At 43.0% G+C, this 20,013-nt stretch overlaps 1 protein-coding gene across 2 annotated transcripts in view; it reads left to right on the top strand.

Annotated features, from left to right (window-relative positions):
* EPHA5 (EPH receptor A5) overlaps positions 1-20,013 on the top strand; it is a 216,686-nt gene that overhangs the window by 110,399 nt on the left and 86,274 nt on the right. For both annotated transcript variants that reach the window (XM_060282232.1, XM_035135822.2), the window contains exons 4-5: positions 11,976-12,131; positions 18,587-18,922. In XM_060282232.1, the coding sequence (XP_060138215.1) occupies positions 11,976-12,131; positions 18,587-18,922 (492 nt within the window). The remainder of the gene's footprint in view (positions 1-11,975; positions 12,132-18,586; positions 18,923-20,013) is intronic.

Here is a 20,013-nt window from a genome sequence, read left to right as displayed (position 1 = left end):
CCCCATGAGCTGAGGATGACAGGCTGGAGCAAAGAGAAATGGGGTGGCTTGTTGCAGTTCTTCAAATCCAATGTTGCTTTTAAGGGGAATCCAGACCCTCATACGATGTGAGTGTTCCACGATGCTTCCATTTAGGTGCAGGTTGTGTATATGTGTAAATAAACTATATATCATAAGGGCACCACAGTCCCTTTTGTGCCTCATTGTTCTCCAAGGGACCCTGGAAAGCACACCTGCAACCGCTGGAATCTCAAGGGAAGAATGGAGGAGCTCCTCTGAAGCTTGGAGGAGATTCCTGGTGGTTATGACATGGCTGCTTCTCTTTCTAATCTCACTGTCATGCGGTGAGGCCGAGCAGCTCTCATTCCATTGTTTCCTCTCAGTTCATTGCCCTCCTCCAAGCTTGGCTCTGAGACAACCCTCCCTCTTGAAGAATCCACACACATATTAATATTATTGACACATTAGCTAAAACAACAGACTGGTTTGTAACTACTTTCCTGGCCACCTACAGATTTTCTTCCGGGTGACCAGACTGGAAACATCACTAAGACTGAAGGGGTGTGTGTGTGTGTGTGTGTGTGTGTTTCTTTTTACTAACATAGATATATCTGGGCAGGTGGGCCAGAAATTGTTATGGACTTATATATTACCAGTTTGTTGAAAAAGAGTCAGCCATGGACTACTGATTGATTTATTGTGGTTTCTTAATTCGGATGATGGAGTCTTCATTTCCCATTTCAACAATGGTGTGATGATTGCAGGGGATCATTTTATTGCTTCAAATTGTTTAGGATTTATTAGCTTGAGAATCAATCTTGACTGGGCGGGTTCATCTGATTGCTCTTGGAAACCAAAATAGCCCATTATATTCCTTGAAAGTGAACCCAGATAGAAGTCTCTGCTTTCCGACTGTTTTTCTTCTGTCTCCCCTCTCCCTCTTCTTTCTCTGAGTCTTTGTCTTTCTCTTAAGTAACTGTGGATCATGATCTACAAACTTCAAGCCTGAGCTATGGTGCACACTATCCACTATTCTTCACTATCCACTATTCTTCCTTGGACTTCCAAGTGTCAACTTGATAGCTTGTCGCAGGGGTGCCAACTTGAATGAAATGTTGTGGGGGCCCAGGTAAGCCCCACCCCTCATAATCGATCACATGATGCAACACAAACAAACCATTTGAATGGGAATGCCCATCAACTTTGTGGGGGCCCGCTCCCTCAATTATTTTATTGTAGGGACCGAAGCCTTCACGGCCAATAGGAGTTGGCTCCTATGGCTTGTCTTATAGAAATACCACCATACTATTTTCAGTTAGTTTTTCTTTTTTTGGGGGGGGAGGGTCTTCCCAGCTTCCTCAACCGCCCAAGAAGATAGATATCTTGTCAAATTAATACTTGGAAAGGTGGAGTTCTCAGGTGAAGATTCATGATCCTTGTAATGCTATAACAAGCAGAATCAATATGTCAAGCACAGGTAGAATGCATTGCAGTGCTTTCCTGTCGCAGGAGCTGATATATTGGCAGTGGAATTATCCCATACTGTTTAGCCACTTATTTTGTTGATGGTCTCCTTATTAAAGAGATTGGGTGACGTTCTTGTGTGATGTTATATTCCTTAACCCCAGCAGTGAAAGAAATGTTGAATGTGCTTGGCTCTGCAGCCATGATTTTTTTCCAGCTCAAAAGTTCAGAATGGTAGATTGGTGGCTTTTCTGTCTGGAGCATTCAAATATTTAGAGTTGCAATGCTTTGCTGTCTGATTCTGTGCCTGAAAGCTCAAGGTTTATATCTTTTAAAACTAAGATATCTCTGTATGCACCCATGCCCTGGGGGCAAAATAAATTGTGTGTGGCGGGTATTGCATCTTAAATCCAATTGTTGGAACCATCTGCAAATGTTTGACACTGTATTGGATTTGCTTGCTATGAATGTGAGGACAACAAAGCTTTAATTCCTTCAGTCATTTGTGCTAAGTCACACCTATTTAAAGTAAACAAGTGTGCATTGGTAGAAAGTTGGTACAGTATATACAACACAACTGAATAAAAGTTGTTTTTTCTGATTTGAGATGAGCGGAAATAATCTGTATAGTTTTCATTTTGTTTTTATCTGGAGAAGGGGCGGTCTCTGTTTTTAATGTCTTCTTCTGTGTTCCTTCAACGTTTTCTCTAATGTCCAGGAGTGGGAAAAAAAAATAAGGCAGCTCAAACTTCTGCCCTCCACAGTAGTTCCCTCTCCTTCTTCCTACCCTTATTTGTGTTCAGCTCATTTCTTTTGCAATAAATTAGGCTGGCTTTTTTGGGGGGGGCTTGCACTTCCAGGACATTTGTAAAGAGGTTGAAAAAGCTAGTTGGCTGTGTGGAAGGCAGCAGGGGTGGCCAAAACTCACATATCTCCCTACCACATAATGAACCCAGAATAAAGGAAATGATGGTTCCTTGTATTATTCCTGTGGGGGGGGGCATAGTGGAGGTTAGTGTTCTGTCTGCTACTGCCACCACCAATGGGAGCCAGTTGACTTTGTCAACTGTGCTGTTGTTGTTGTTTTTTTTAAAAAAAATATAATTATTTTTTAAAAAATCTGAGGGGTGGGGAAGAGCAGAAGCAATACAGTGGTGCCTCGCTAGATGAATTTAATTCGTTCCATGGGTCTATTCTTATAATGAAAAATTCGTCTAGCGAATCCCATAGGAATGCATTGAATTATTATTTTTTGAAAAAAATTGCCCATAGGAACGCATTAATTGAATTTCAATGCATTCCTATGGGAAACCGCAATTCACTAGACGAATTTTTCGCAAAACGAATTCGTCTAGCGAGGCAACCTCCGCTAGAAAAATCCTTTCTTTAAGCGAAAATTTCGTCTTACAGGGCGTCCGTTAAGCGAGGCACCACTGTACATTGGTAAGCAAAATCACCCCCTGAACCAATTTGCTTGGTGTGAACCAGTAATCTGAGGAGGTGAAGAGTTCTCCAGAGCCACTGTATTTGAAGAAGTGAGGGATGTGGAGACTCCACTTTTCCCTGAGGCTCCTCTGTACCTCCCCACCAAGTCCTCTAAGCATGCACAAAGAATATGAGTGGCGGCCAGGCTTCTGAATTAGCATCCTTGATTACCCACAACCCACCTGGCTGCAGAGAACCTTATCCATGTAAGATTAGAGCAGGAGACATCACAGCAGGCCCACTGCAATATACCATTGGTAGCATTTAACGCACTAAACAGAAGTCACATTTATGAGGTAGGCAAAAAGGTAAAATATAAAGGACCCCTGGACAGTTATGTCCAGCCAAAGGCAACTACAGTGGTACCTCGGTTTACAAACCCAATTGGTTCCGGAAGTCTGTACTTAACCTAAAGCGTACTTAACCTGAAGCGAACTTTCCCATTGAAAGTAATGGAAAGTGGATTAATCCGTTCCAGACAGGTCCACGGAGTCCATAAACTGAAAATACTCAAAATGAGGTGTACTTAAACGAAGGTATGACTGTATGGGGTTGCAGCGCTCATCTCGCTTTCAGGCGTTTGTCCACAGACACCTTTCTGAGTCATGTGGCCAGCAGGACTAAACCACTTCCGGCACAAAGGAACACTGTGACAGAAACCAGAGCGCATGGAAATGCTGTTTACCTTCCCGCCGCAGCGGTACCTATTTATCTACTTGCACTGGCGTGCTTTCGAACTGCTAGGTTGGAAGAAGCTGGCACAGAGCAACAGGAGCTCACACTGTCGCAGGGATTCGAACTGCCGACCTTCTGATCAGCAAGCACAAGAGGCTCAGTGGTTTAGACCACAGCACCACCCGCTTCACTTCCTGTTTGCCTGCTACCACCGTCTGCCAGTGCAAGCTCTGGAAGCAGACGCACACAATAAAACATTTTGAATCCCATCACTACAGCCATGTCGTCGCTTTATTTAGCCTTCTGATCTTGGTGTGTTTTTTGCAAAAATGGCAGACCAGCAATAACAGAAGCAGCTTTGCAACAGTAGCACCTTAGCTCTTGTGTCTAAAAATGACTGCTGTTTTGGCAGTGGTTTTATTTTAAGGATTCCCGCCCCCCCCCTCACCTTTCTGGCTGCTAATCAAATGAGTAGATAATTATAATGTGAGGAACTAAGAAAAGAACAGGTGTCTGTAACAGCTTCAAACTTTTATTTTAATTAGACGGAGAATTGTTTTCTCATCTCACTCTTCCTCACCCCAGCCCCTATTTTACACCCAAGGGACTGCTATTAAAACAAGTCATGGTGTCGCAATCCTGATAAGTACCTTTTTATAACGCAGCTGAATAAGAAATGGTGAATTTTTAAAAAGCGGAATAAAGTGAGAGTTTGTGAGAAATTGAAACCCCCAGGATCCATGCCATTTGGAGGAAAGTCATTTATGGCGGAGAAGGTGGTTTTCAAATGGAATGGACATGCAAGCGCTAATCTTAACCAAAAAATCCCAAGGTGTAGCTTAAATTTATGAATAAAATAATGTTGTCACAAGTATTGATTATGACCAGGATCTTCCAATCAGAAATCAATATATAGAAATCATTCCAAAGACCACTGTAAGGCCTGAGGGACAGTGGACTGGCCCCCTGCTGAAAAAATTTGCTGACCCCTGTTCTAGTTCCTATCAGATGCCTGAAGGCTTTTGGGATGCCTAAGCCATTTCTGCATCTTCCGACCCAACTTGAATGTCAAGGCACTTGACTGGGTGGGGTGGTGGTGGGGGGGGAGAAGTCAAACCGAATGGTTTGGAACCTGCTGACACTTTTATATCTCTTGGCATATGTGTTGCTCAAAAATAAGACAGATCTTATTCAGGGGGGCTCATGTAAGAGCTGATCGACAGTGGCATTTGCTGCCAAGGAGTGTGGTGGAGTTTCCTTCTTTGGAGGTCTTTAAGCGGAGGCTTGACAGCCATCTGTCAGGAATGCTTTGATGGTGTTTCCTGCTTGGCAGGGGGTTGGACTGGATGGCCCTTGCGGTTTCTTCCAACTCTATGATTCTATGTATAAGATCTCCTGTTTATTGGAGGTGCTCAGGCAGTGGTTTCCAAACTGTTTTCCACAAGATCAATATTTAGAAGCTCACGAGGGGTTTCTCAACCTGAAGATAAGTAATGATGGGCAAATTTCCCTGAAAGATCACAATGACGGATTGTTGGAATCAATGTGCAGTTAAAGGGGAATGTTGGATGTAGTCAACATCAGGCACCCCCAAACTGCGGCCCTCCAGATGTTTTGGCCTACAACTCCCATGATCCCTAGCTAACAGGACCAGTGGTCGGGGAAGATGGGAATTGTAGTGCAAAACACCCGGAAGGCCGAAGTTTGGGGATGCCTGGTCAACATCATGTTAATGTCCAGTGTGGTGGATTAACTGCATGTTCCAGAATCCTTTGCAACGGGGGATCCTCAGCAGATCGGTCAATGCAGAAAGGTGTACGTGAAGGCTGATATCTTAAATACCGCCAAATGGGGAAAACCTTTACCCATCTTGTACTTCCTTCTGTACGCTAGGTGATGGGAGCAATTTTAATCTTGCTTCTTTCAGATTTTGAAATCTTAGGAGGTATGAACGTGTGTGTTCCTCTTCGAAACCAATTAGGCGGCACACATATCGCACTGTCATCAGCAAATTGCACTGCTTTTTATCAGGATCTATCAAAGAAATCTCGTGTCTGCTCGTTTACACAGAATAGAACCCCATCAAACTTTTTTTGTGCTGTAATGATTTTCTGTCCGTCTTGATGAGGCATAATTGGATAAATCCAAGACCGCTTTGAAGGCTAATTATATCCTGTACATTGTAGACCTAGGCTGCCCTTGTTATATATGAGCTTGTGTCTTCGCTTTTATCTCTCTTCTTCTCTGGGGTTTGTGTGCGAGTGGATTGGGTTGCAGCCTTAGAAGGAATTAAATGGAAGGGACACCCCTATCGTCTGTCAACACCCTCCCTCCAGCTCCTGTAGATATTAAAATGCAACATGAAACATCTCTATAGATAGGGCCTTATTTAGAGACAGCCTTGGAGTAAATAAAAAACCAGCATTTCATGTCAGGAACCATAAAGCACGAGACCCACATTTGAGTAATTTATGGACAGTCCTGCAGAACAAATTCAATTCTGAAAGCACTCTCAGACTATCTGTAGCTGTGATTTATATTCACTTTAAAGGGCTAGATTTCGGAAGGTATCAGCAGCCAGTCAATAGAGCTCAACTCCTGCAAGGATGGCTTTTCCATTTCCTCTCTTAAAATTGCCTGCATATATCTTTTGTGGGAAACCAAGATCATGGCCACTGGTCCCATCACCTCCTGACAAATAGAAGGGGAAGAAATGGAGGCAGTGAGAGATTTTACTTTCTTGGGTTACATGATCACTGCAGATGGTGACAGCAGTCACGAAATTAAAAGACGCCTGCTTCTTGGGAGAAAAGCAATGACAAACCTAGACAGCATCTTAAAAAGCAGAGACATCACCTTGCCGACAAAGGTCCGTATAGTTAAAGCTATGGTTTTCCCAGTAGTGATGTATGGAAGTGAGAGCTGGACCATAAAGAAGGCTGATCGCCAAAAAACAACTACCAGACTTTTAGAAGACATCTGAAGGCAGCCCTGTTTAGGGAGGCTTTTAATGGTTAATAGATCACTGTGTTTTATTTTTCTGTTGGAAGCCGCCCAGAGTGGCTGGGGAAACCCAGCCAGATGGGCGGGGTATAAATAATAAATATTATTATTATTATTATTATTATTATTATTATTATTATCATCATCATCTCCATGACGGAGGAAGCAACAGTGCCTGATCTGAACCAGACTGCATGTCTAATTCCTCCTGGGAGGAAAGGCTAGGGGCAGATTCTGGTGGTGCTGGAGCAGGTACCAAGACTGGAGGCAAAGTTGGCACAGAAACTTTGGCTGAAGCAGGTGCAGTCCATGCTGCTGAGTCCAAGCAACCGAGACCTTCCTCAGGAGGTGACTCCTCATCCATAATTCCCTCCCACTGTCACAAAAAGCCCATCTGAAGCCACTGGGCTCTTCCCAGGGTCGTCAACCAGCAGCTGCTCCATACTGTCCTGATCCAACCAGGCCCTCCACAATAGCTCTTTGGGGCATGACAGATCAGCGTATAAATGGTTCTAAACCACGATGGAGGCAGCAAAACTGCTGGAGGGGAGAGTGCTCTTGTGCTGGGGTCCTGTTTGTGGGCTTCCCATATGCATCCTGTGAGAACAGGATGCTGAGCTAGATGGGCCATTGCCCTGATCCTTGAGGAAGTCTTCTTCTCTCAGGAGTCCCGGTTCCCGTCTTGATAACACAGCAAGCATAGTTAATTAAAAAGGAAGATTTATTGCAAAAGCAAGCCGAGTTCACAGGGGCAAGTAGGAAACAGAACCTAGGAACAGTAGGGGGTGGAGCTGTGGGGCAACTGAGGAGGCGGGAGCAACGGAAGAGGAGAGGGAAACGAGGGCAGTATCAAATACAAAAGAGGGGAAAGAGGCAAGTCTCAAAATGCGACTGAAAAATGTAGGGAACTAAGAAACAAGCCCAAAATATATTTTGGTGGAAGTGTTCTCAGGAGAAAATTGTAGCTCGAGCAATCATGTAAAAAAAATAATAATTCAAATGGTATATTATATATTATATATATGGTCCCTAATTGTAAGTGGAAGGACCAAGGATTCCCTGTGTAAGTTGCTTCAGGTCATGTCAGATGTTCTCCTAGAGACTCATAGGTTGGTGGCCTAGGTGATTTTAACATCTATGCTAACATGACCTTACAAGTGGCTGCTTGGGACTTCAAGGAAGGCTTTGTCTGCATGGGTCTGTCTCTGAATAAGTCTAGCCCTACTCATAGCCATGGACACACCTTAGCATAGCTGCTAGGTCTCCCGTTTTTCATGGGAAAACCTCATTTTTAAAGTCGTTTCCCGCTGGCAGCCCAGATTGAACAAAATCCCAGAAATCCCCCGGATTTCCTACCTGCCAGGGAGGCTCCATTTTGGGCCCTGGAGCCACCTGATTTCCGGTGCCTAGACATGGGGCAGTGCGTGGTGGCGGTCAGCTCAGCAGGATCCCACCTTCGTCGCCAGTGAAATATACTCGGAGTCAAGAGTGAATTTCATGCTCTTTATTCAGCTCATAGTCATCAAGGAGGAGAAGAGAAGACGAATGGCTCTTTTCCCCAAACCATCTGCTTATATATATTATTTACACAATGGGCCTTGCGTGATTGGCTACTTCAGGGCTACACCTGTGGGCCAATTATATTGTGGATTGACTTCTGCCTGCAGCCTGATTGGCTGCTCCTACAGGCCAATCAGGTAGCAGATTCACTTCTGCCAGCCGCCTGATTGGCTGCTCCAGCAGGCCAATCAGGTTGCGGATTCACTTCCACCTGGAGTTGGATTGGGTAGCTCCCGCTGATTCTGAATCCTATTGTTCTAGGATTCAGCTCAGTACATAACAGTAGCGCAGGACCGGAAGTCGCTTCTACGCATGTCCGGACATGCGTAGAAGTGACTTCCGGTGCCGCGCCGCTACTGATCCCGCATTTTTCAGCGGGAGACATGGCAGCTATAAGCCGTAGATCTGGTGTGGATGTGGGTGATCTGACACTAAGTTCCAGTGGAACAAAGTAAGTTCCATGGTCTAATCACTTTGTGGTGCAGCTGGACTTCTCCACGACCCTAACCCTCCTCAGGGAGGTGGGACCAATTCAAATCGTCTTCCCCCACCACTTAATGGAACCAAATGGCTTCCTGAAAGATCTGCATTTGATCCCAGTACATTTCCAAGCACAATTCAAAGTATGAATTGGCCTTGACACTGTATATCTTAAGGAGAGTCTCTACCCCCATCGTTCAGCCTGGACACTGAAGTCCAGCTCCAAGGGCCTTCTGGCAGTTTCCTCACTGTGAGAAGTGAGGTTACAGGGAACCAGACAGAGGGCCTTCTCGGTAGTGGTGCCTGCCCTGTGGAATGCCCTCCCATCAGATGTCAAACAGATAAACAACTATACAACTTTCTGAAGACATCTGAAGGCAGCCCTGTACTGGGAAGTTTTTAATGTTTGATATCTCACTGTGTTTTTATATTATGATGGAAGCCCCCCCCCCCCCGAGTGGCTGGGGCTGTGTAATCATCATCATCACCATCACCACCGCTGTAAATAAAATAAACATCAACTACATCAGATGTTTTTCACCACAGGACTAAGGCTCCAATCATACATGATTACCTGCAGTAAATCCCATTAAGCTCAGATGGACTTACATTTGAGTAGACATGCATAGGATCGCAGTGTAATACAAAATTACTGGTAGTGGAAGCACAAATATTATTTTTATAAATCCCACTACATGCAGAAAAGAATAAAAAAAAATGCAGTTGGCAGCAAATATAATCCACAGAACACTCTTCATATGTAGAAAACTAAGGGAGAAGATAAGGGAATTAAAGATTATATTGCTGTAAACTCTTGTTTAGTGCATACAAATTACAACTCATTGAAACACTTAAAAATCCTTTACATTTCCCCAAGAATTCAATTGGGTGAGTTATTCTAAGAAGGCAACAGCTCTCAAGAGGCTGTTCTAAAATGAGGCTTTGTATACACAGTGGGAACAACATGCTAATTTAGCCATCAAATGTTACATTGAGTTTTTCATTTGGAATTTACTATTCTTTTTTTTCCTTTTCAATTTTTAAATGCTTTATTAATCGTTTCCCATATACAGTGGTTCCTCACTAGACGAATTTAATTTGTTCCACGGGTCAATTCTTATAACGAAAAATTCGTCTAGCGAATCCCATAGGAATGCATTGAAATTTATTTTATTTTATTTTTTGCCCATAGGAACACATTAATTGAATTTCAATGCATTCCTATGGGAAACCGCGATTCGCTAGACAAATTTTTCACAAAACGAATTCGTCTAGCGAGGCAACCTCCGCTCGAAAAATCTCTTCGTTAAGCGAAAAAATTGTCTTATACGGCGTTCATCTAGCGAGGCACCACTGTATATACAACACGAAGTTACCAGTATCTCCATTTCGGTTGGTCCAACAAGGATATCTATGTTCACAAAGAAAATTACATATAATTTCAACTATGTGTTTTCTATACAAGTCCTCCCATTCTCTCCATGTTTCCCTTTGTAATAAACATATTACTTTAATTTATCATTGTTACTTGTAAAAAAATCTCTCTTCTGTTTTGATGTCATTTTCCTTTATATATATATTATTTACAGAAATCATTCAAAGGCAACTACCGTGCTTATATTACAACTACTTTTCAAGTAGTTCTTGAAATTATCCCATTCTAGAATGAACTCCTGTCTGGGTTTGTCTTTATTCTTTCAGAAAGAGGCTAATTCCGCATATTCTGTAAGTTTGAGTAACCATTCATCTCTAGTAGGGATTCTTTAAAGCATTAAATATATTATTGAAGCATCATATATGGGTTAATGCTTTGTTACTCTTAATTGCTTGCACCTTGTTATCAAGGATGGCTGTGTTGAATCCTATATGGTAGCTGTATACCATTGTAGTTTTCCTAGACATGGGTAGTACTGTGTGTCTTTCTTTCCTTCTAGTCTGCATCTTTCGGGGAGAACATGTTGCTAGTATGCATGCAGATTTAATCAAGTTCTGTCACAAAGTAAACAGGTTTTCTGTCATTTCCCCCCATGCAAGCCAGCAGGGAGACATACAGAACGTCAGGTGCTCCGAAGCAAGGTTTTGATTCAGATCAGAAGCATAACAGTCTGTGCCCAAAGCCATCGTAGTTGAATTGGCCCACGTTTCATAGCTCAAAACATTATTCTATAAGTTCCTCAGGCATAATGCTAAATCAGCTGCCAAAATTTTAATACAGTACAAAGGTCTGGGCTCGTCTCTCTAAGACTATACAATCAAAAACAAACAGTGCATGCAAAAGATATTCCCTGCTTTATACCACTGGTAACCCATGAATGCTAAGTGTAGAAAAGTATAATAATGATCTTTTTTTCTTTCCTACTAAAAAGAAGTAAATCTTCCAGCCACTACTGTGCAGGACAAAAAGCATGAGAATAATAGCCCCCTCACACTTTCAGCCAACATGCTCTGTTGTACAGTCATATTAAATCCTGGAGGCATGTATTTTACAGGGGACATGTCTAGCTTGGAGCAAACTTTGAGGAATCTGTCAGATATGTGGTAATTTGAAATTCTTTGCAGGTTTCTGAGGGATGGGAAAACAAAGAGCATTGAGGTTTTTTTCTTTCTTTAAAAAAAAATTCATTACAGCACCTTCTCTGCAAATATCCCATTTCCTTTCTAGGCCAATGCACTATTTCAATTTTGGCTAAGACGTTTATTTTTAGGAGAAGAGGCTAGCTATTAAAAGTGAAAAGCACTTTCAACCATTTCCCTGAAATGCAGCTCTTAAAAAAGAAGAAGAAGCTCAAAAGCAGCATTCTAATGTTTTCAGGTGCTTGAAGATTTCTTAGCTGTAACACCTGAAGGCAAAAATTAATGATAAAACTACGGGGTTGGTATACGACGAAAAGAGAATAAAAAACTGCATTTACGCTGACATTTAAATAACGAGTGTGTGATTTCCCCCTCCCCCCCAGACCGAGTTTCAGTTGTAGAAAATGTATCTTGATGGGGGTGGGGGTGGTATTAGGTCAGGCATAGGCAAACTCGGCCCTCCAGATGTTTTGGGACTACAGCTCCCATCACCCCCAGCTAACAGGACCAGTGATCAGGGATGATGGGAGTTGTAGTCCCAAAACATCTGGAGGGTCGAGTTTGCCTATGCCTGTATTAGATTGTTGGGGAAATGCCCACTCTAGGAGTCACACTCTCTCTGAAGAAACAACTTCGCATCTTCTTCTTTTTGGGTGGGTGAGGGGCTGGACTTGGTTGACTCTTGGATTCCCACATAGCAGCTTTGAACTTAAATGTTGGTTCTTCTCTTGCAGCGTGTCGGTCAGGATTCTTTAAAGACTCGCCACAGAGTCCAACGTGCACGAAATGCCCTCCACACAGTTACACACGCGAAGAAGCGTCAACTTCCTGTGTTTGTGAAGAGCACTATTTCCGAAAGGAATCTGACCCACCTACAATGGCATGCACAAGTGAGTTTGCTTGCACTTAATAAGTTAAAGTGCTTGTTTTACAAGTGACGTGTTAAATGACGGTTGTGATCATTGAGAACACAGGTACCGGCTTACACTGAGTCAGACCATTGGTCCATCTGTCCCAAATTGAAACGAAAGTGGTTCCCCAAGATGTCAGATGGAGGTCTAGATATGGTCAAGGGGGAAAGGAGTTTGGGCAGTGAAACATGGGGAGGGAGATGAGGAAGGGGCAAGATCAGACCCCCTGTCCCTCCCACTTCTTTTCATGTCCTTCTTTGTTGCCTTACATTTTCCTATAGTTGTGGTTGCAGCCATTACACCATTCTTTTGCAGATGCTGTAAGAGGTTGTTATGGTGGGGTGGCAGGACAATTCTGGGCCATGCTTTGAACAGTTAGGGTTTTGTGTGTGGAAAGGCATGTATGGCAAAAGGAAGCTTGATAATTTTTCCATACACCTCTGAGCTATAGGAAATTCATATGGTAGTATTTGGTATCCAGAAGAAGAAAAACTAATGGAGTTCTAGAGTGTTGTAATAATACCCCGCGGTATGCCCCACGGAGGACTTTAACAATATTCTGGAGATCCCGAGTCATTAGGTGGCTAGATTGGCCTCTACTAGGGCCAGGGCCTTTTCAGTATTGGCCCCAACTTGGTGGAATGCTTTTTCACAGGAGACCAGGGCCCTGTGAGATTTGTCATCTTTCCGCAGGGCCTGCAAGACAGAGCTGTTCCGCCTGGCCTTTGGGTTGGACTTAGTCTGACCCCTGTGTTTTCCTCCCTCATGGCTTGGATTTATGGACTACTTAAAATGAGGCTGCATTTTAAATTTTAATACTGTATTTTAATCTGTATTTTAATTAAGTGCCTTTTATGTTTTATTGTAATTGGTTATTGGTGTTAGCCGCCCTGAGCCCGGATTTGACTGGGGAGGGCGGGGTATAAATATATTATTATTATTATTATTATTATTATTATTATTATTATTATTATTATTATTACCTACAAAGAAATTGACCACAAGGAAGCTGGCATACATCATCTCTTCCCCACATGCAAGACACTGCTCACTCTCCATCTCATTTTTTTCCAGATAGTTGCAAAACTCAAGATTTCTATCTCCTGCATGCCTTATATCCATGCTACTAACCTAAGAGAAGTTAGTTTAATTGAGATGGTGGTGGTGAGGGAGTAGCCTTAGTGAATTTTCAAAGAGAGAGACAGCACAGGGATAAGAGCTTACTAGAGAGTTTCCTTCTTTTTGCAAAAGGTGATAAATTATTGAAATGTTGAGAAGAGTGAGGATGTGGGACTTGGCATTAGTATGCGTCTGGCGAGAGAAGGAGAATCACAAGACAATAATTTCCTTGATGCTGATTGCAGGAGACGTAATGGAAGACAGAAAAGTTTATTTTTTTTTACTAACAGAACTGATTGTGGGGAAAACCGTGATTTATATAATAGGAAATATGTATAGAATTCAATCTTTGTAATGTAATGTAGTTTGAGACTGTTCGTAAATACAAATGCTACAGCTTCTATTTTCACCTCTAAATGATGACAGTTCAGCTGAACAAAATGCTCACTGAACATTCACAATCTACTACTGGTGGCTACTTGGATAATTTTCCTCCCCTCTATTCCCCCCCCTCACTGCCCATGGTGTTATTTGCCCACTTTGCCATTCAATCTATTTGGCCGTAATAGCCAATTTTATTTATATTTATGGATGGAATTATCTGGGGGAGATGGATGGGGGTACTGAGTTAGATTGAGTTGGTGATGCGGGCAAATGAGAGTAAGAACAGTGAGGGCAGAGGAAGAAAAAGAACATGGTCTGAAGGAGAAACAGTTTTGGTCCATCCCAACCCTAATGTGTAATCTTTGTTCCTCCAGAGGCATTTTACAGATTTTATGTGCATTTCTTATTTGTTTATGTAATTGTTTCCTATTCCGAAACACAAGTGCAGTGAATGGAAAACTTCTACAACTGCATTTATAAACTATGATATAGTTTTAATTCTATTGTTGTTTAAAAATGCTTTTTAAAATTATTATTTTTGTTGTGTTTTTAGCTGTTCTTATTTCATCTGTAAGCCGACTTCAGTCCCTGTCAACTAACTCTCCCTCACGCCCCCCCCCCCGCCACCCCAGGGAAAATTTAAGACAAATTCATAGGGGTATCTCTTCCCCTCACCCCCGCTGTGAAAACGCAATATAGGAAATTTCACCTGCCGAAGTTCTTCCTATCAAGCAGCTGTTCAATAATTATTTTTGTTAGACGAGATCAGAGTCCTTCTTGTGTGGGGCTGTCATACCTAAGTCCTTGGGGCTTTATCATGTCCTTTGGTTTCTCTTATGTGATCTGTGCCACCCTGAGTACATTCCCCAGAATTATTGCATTATTTTTGGGTAAGGGAGCAGATTCCCTTATCTGTTGCAGCATCTGTGTCTCCTTTCCGCTTGCAGCACAGAAGTAGGGCGAGTGGAAGAGAGCTGAGTGCAGGACGTTGGAAAACAGTGAAGTGCGTTGATTTGCTTGTTTGTATGGCCGAGAAGCAAGAGTGTGAGAAGAACAGTGGTTGCCCCCCATGGCCAGTTCAGGAACAGAATTGTTTAGGCTTGCAGAAAGGTGCAGAAAGTGGACATCAGTTGGCATGTGACCTCAAGCAGGAGCAGGAAAGAGAGTGGCTTAGATAGGGGTGCTCAAGTCCAGCAGAGGTGGCAATGGGATTTGGGGAGGCAAATGGTGAGGAACATTTTTAGAAAACAATTTGTTCTACTATTCTTTCTGCTTTCCCCAATCAAACCCAGCTTCCTGTGTCCCCAGGACATCAGCTAGGTACAAAGCTAGGATCCCGCTGCCTTCCAAACACATTTGGATTTTGACACTCTGAGCTAGCCCAGCAGGCAGTCAGATATATCTGGGAGTTCATATGCAGAAATGGAAGTACAGTAATAGCCACTCCCTGTTCTCACTGGCACCTCCCCAAACCCAGCAGCACCTGGTACAGTGGTACCTTGGTTCTCGGACTTAATCCGTTCTGGGAGTCTGTTCAACTCTCAAAACCATTCAAAAACCAAGGCGTGACTTCCGGTTGGCTGCAGGAGTTTCCTGCAATCAAGTGGAAGCCACGTCAGACATTCAGCTTCTGAAAAATGTTGCAAACCGGAACACTTACTTCCGGGTTTGCGGCGTTCGGGAGCCGATCTGTTTGGGAGCCAAGTCGTTTGAGTACCAAGGTACCACTGTATTATGTTGCATAATACTTTGGCATATTGTGGTTCTCTTTGGCTGGCCTAATAGCTGTCATGTTAGCTTTATTCTCCATTAATTTGTCTTCTGTTCTTTAAAGCAAACAAACACCTATGCTAGGGCCACTGCAACATCATCTTGCAGTGAAATCTATAACCTGATTAGGCACTGAAAAAAAGTATTACATTTTGTCGCTGCATAACCTATTGCCAGTCAACTTCAGTGGGTAAAATGTGTGGACTGATTATGGCAACATCAGGCTAGATTTGTCTGTGTATACACAGAAAAAAGGCACATGCCATTCTGTTGGAAACTGCTCCCTATCTCTGCAGGAATGCCAGGTTTTCTGCAATCTGAGTGAGAGCCAAACTAGACCCCATCCACAGATTTAGCAATTGCATGGGTTTTTTTTCCTTTGGGAGTAATCCCATAAAATTATATATCAATGGAAAGATAATTTAATGAAGAATGTAATGCCACAACGCATGTTCAATTATCTGTATTCTATCAAACGTTATAGCCAAATAACCAGCAAAAGGAAGCACAACAGGTTGATATGCAGTAGCTTTCCTTCATTTGAAAGTAGCCAATGAGCATGAGTGTTTAGAGAGCCAATCAGGTGTTATGAACCATCAAACCTCGGAAATACACTTTTCCCGAAAGGTTTCCACAATGTTGGCCACTAGTGTAATTGCAGAGAAGCCTGCCTGCTTAAATATCCCTTAATAACAGCCAATGTTCTGTGTCTGCCTTTGCCATTTAAGCTCTAGTACGCTATGTGAGTGTTGAGTTGGCTCCCAGGGACTTTTCATGCATCAAAAGTGTGAATGTGACGAGCATCTGGTTGAGGCTGCTTATATCATACAAGGAAATCCTTCAGGGAAGTGGCACTGGCGTGTGGTTCCCAGCTGAACGTGCAGTTAGTGGATACCCCCGGTTTGCTACAACGAAGAGCTTTTGCAAGCATCTGCTTTACACTTGGACCACTTTCTTGGGGACAGCAAATTGGCAGAAGGTGTCAGCTGTTCCCCAATGAACATTAGACAGCTTTTCCTTTCTCTTTTGTGCAAATCAGGTGACAAACTTGACAGGAAGGAGGCAACAGGGATAGATCAGATTTAACTCTGCTCACCTAGCAGGCAATCCAGATGTAGGCTAGCAAGGTGTCATCAAAGGCTGTAGCTCATGAATGGGTAGCTATGGCATTGCATTACATTTCAAACAAGATTGACCTGCATACAGTAGATCTCAAACATGCTATTGACAGAGATTCCATCTTCCCAACATATGTTGAAAGTGAAAGTATGAAGAATTATAAAGTGTTATACCTTGGCTTGGAGCTGTGTGCTATGGAATGACCTCAGTTTGTCCCTGTTGCCCCCTTAACAATAAGCATCACTGACACCATTGTTTAAAAATCTGCTTTGGCTGCCCATCTACTATTGAGCCAGGTTCAAGGTCCTTGCATGTATTTACAAAGCCCGGAACAATTTAGGTCCAGGGTACTTCAGGCACCACTTAAACCTTTATATCCCAGCTTGATCCCTGAGATTATCTGCTGGAGTAGTGCTGGCAGTTCCTTGAGTTGGAAAGGCTCCTTTGACAATTGCAAGAAAACGAATTTACAGTGTCAATGGCACAGTCTTCTGTTTCGACATTTATGCACATCCTGGAAACTTTTCTATTTCATCAGGGTTATTCAGGCAGTGAAGAACACATCTTTCCATAATTGCTAGATTTTAACTTTTTATTTTTTGTTTAAACGGATGGCTTCATAGATAATTGCTGCATGCTGCTCTGATATTTCTAACAAACAGTGGTGAGTTTATATATAATACAGTGGTGCCTCGCTAGACGAAATTAATTCGTTCTACGGGTCTTTTCTTATAGCAAAAAATTCGTCTAGCGAATCCCATAGGAATGCATTGAAATTTTTTGAATTTTTTTTTGCCCATAGGAACACATTAATTGAATTTCAATGCATTCCTATGGGAAACCGTGATTCGCTAGATGAATTTTTCGTAAAACGCATTCGTCTAGCGAGGTAACCTCTGCTCGAAAAATCCTTTCGTTAAGCAGAAATTTCGTTAAGCAGGGCATTCGTTAAGCAAGGCACCACTGTATATATATAAAGCAGGGGTTGGCTGCATTCCAATGTCAGGCTATTGACATAGTTCTGCTGCCTGTTGGTTGCGAGGATTCTTACAAAGTCTCTGGCATGTCACTTGTTTTGCTGAGATAAGCAATAATCCATTCTCAGGATAACTTAAACACAGTTTGGTTATGCCTTCACTGCTCAGAGAATCTGACTGTGCACTCCTTATTCGAAAATGTAAAGCAGCTTAGTGGACCACCCACCAAGATAATCTTAGACAAGTCCCCCCCCCAGTTTTGTGCCCTCTAGAAGTTTTTAACTAAGACTCCCATCAGCCCCAGCTAGTTGGCCATGCTGTCTGGGACTGATGGGAGATATAGTCCAAACTACGGGAGAGTATCAGGTTGAGGAACGCCTGTCTTAGATGGCTGGCTGGCTGATATAACATGGATTTCGTGCTTCTCGGCTGAAAAGTCTGAACCAGACAACATCCCAGTTCTGCCTTATGCTCTGAGTTGGGTTTTTCATTCTGTGGCCTCTGTGGGATGGAGCCAGGGCCAGTTGAAGACATTTTGGCATCTGAGGCAAGCCACAAAATGGTGACTCCCACCCCCGACCCCTGCCAGGGAATAATGGTGGTTGAAGATCTGCATCGGGAACAAGGAGGGAATCATGATCTGCATTGGGAACAAGGGGGGAGTGAAGGTCTGCATTGCAAACAAGGGGGAGAGGAGACCAGCATTGTCTCCTACTTGCCAAGATGTCACCTTAGAGGTGAAATGAGAGGGACTTCCATGGAGTCAGCAGATCAGGCCCACAAGTGAGCATGCCACACCTGTTGCTGCTACCATGGCACTCGCATTGGAAGATGCAATCTTTGGAGGCTGGATCTGCTGTTCTGTGGAACCTGCCGCCCGAGGCAGCCACCTCTCCTTGCCTCATGGGTGGGCCGGCCCTGGATGGAACCCACCGGCACATAATGCCTTCCAAAGAGCTGGGTTGGTTAGAATTTTCCCCTCCCATAGAAAGTATCTAAGCAAATGGGTTGGGAGGGATGTTGAATCTGATTCTTACCATGTGTTTTTCTCACTTTACACGCCAGGACCCCCCTCTGCTCCCCGGAGTGCCATCTCAAATGTTAACGAGACTAGTGTCTTCCTGGAATGGATTCCTCCTGCTGATACTGGTGGAAGGAAAGATGTGTCTTATTATATTGCATGCAAGAAGTGCAACTGGCACTCGGGTCTCTGTGAGGAGTGTGGTGGTCATGTCAGGTACCTCCCCCAACAAAGCGGCCTGAGAAACACCTCTGTGATGATGGTGGACCTGCTTGCCCACACAAACTATACCTTTGAAATTGAGGCACTGAATGGTGTGTCCGACCAGAGTCCGGCGGCGAGGCAATTTGTGTCAGTCAATGTAACCACAAACCAGGCAGGTAAGTGCAAAGTTTCGCAACGGGATAATTAGGTTTTGTGGGTGGGTTTGCCAGGTGTGGGACACGCCGGGTTGAGCCCAGCTTGAAATTGCAGAGCTTGGCTTTTGATAATGAACTTGTGTTTCCTTTCTTTTTCGTTTTTCTCTGCTTACATCACATAAATTACTAAGCCACACAATATAAGAAATGTTTCCTCTCAGGGGCCCGTTTAATAGAGTATTTCTCATTCACTGTCAGATCAGTCATAAATGCAGCCATTTCCCCTTGTTGGTTAAAATCTAGATGTAGCTAAGATTTTTTTTCAACAGCCTTTAAAGCAGTAGTTAGCACTTTTAAAAAATTGCTTGAAGAAGAAGAAAAGATAGTGACTTTTTAAAGTGTAGATTTGGCATCAAGAATACATTTGCAAGCTCCTAGCAGAAGACCGAGCGTGATGGCTTGAGGGCAGCGTTTTCTGGAGTGTGGTCTGTGGACCATCAGTGGTCCAAAAGGTTTAGTCAGGTGGTCCTTGGCTTGTCTGTCAATTTGTGGTTGAAGAAAGGAAGATGGCACATCCATCAGGTTGAATAGTCATGCTGATTTTTTAATGTTATTTTAATGTTTGTTTTATTTCTTATGCTGCATTCTATTGTATTACAGTTCAAATTCTATGGAATTATGGTTCCGCAACAGGCTGGAAAATGATTAAGTGCTCCTCCAAGGACATCAGCAATTCTCTATGGCAGGGAAAAGTCAGGGAACCACTGCTTTAGGGTTTCATTTTTATTTTATTTTTTGCTATATTGCTACAGAAATTACATTGACGGGTCACTTTTTAATGAAGGCTTGAATCCAGATGTGCTCTTGTGCAAGTAGAGCAAGTACTTTTCCTTACAATTCAAGGTTCTTGCATAAGGAAAGAACGTCAAAATCCAGCAGGCAACTTTTCTTTGCGCTAAGTCCATGTTGTATGACGTCTGCAGCAACAATTTTCAGGACAGCACTACTGCCAGAAGTTGCTCTGCTGGAGTAACTCTGCATTCAGATTTCGTTATTGAAAACATGATGATAAAAGGGAGTAGGTTGAAAGAAATCCAAATTATGTTTGATAG

This window comes from Zootoca vivipara, chromosome 13, assembly GCF_963506605.1.
Source record: "Zootoca vivipara chromosome 13, rZooViv1.1, whole genome shotgun sequence".
NCBI lineage: Eukaryota > Metazoa > Chordata > Lepidosauria > Squamata > Lacertidae > Zootoca > Zootoca vivipara.
Note: the sequence above shows the minus strand (reverse complement) of the source record. Positions and strands in the feature narration are given on the sequence as shown.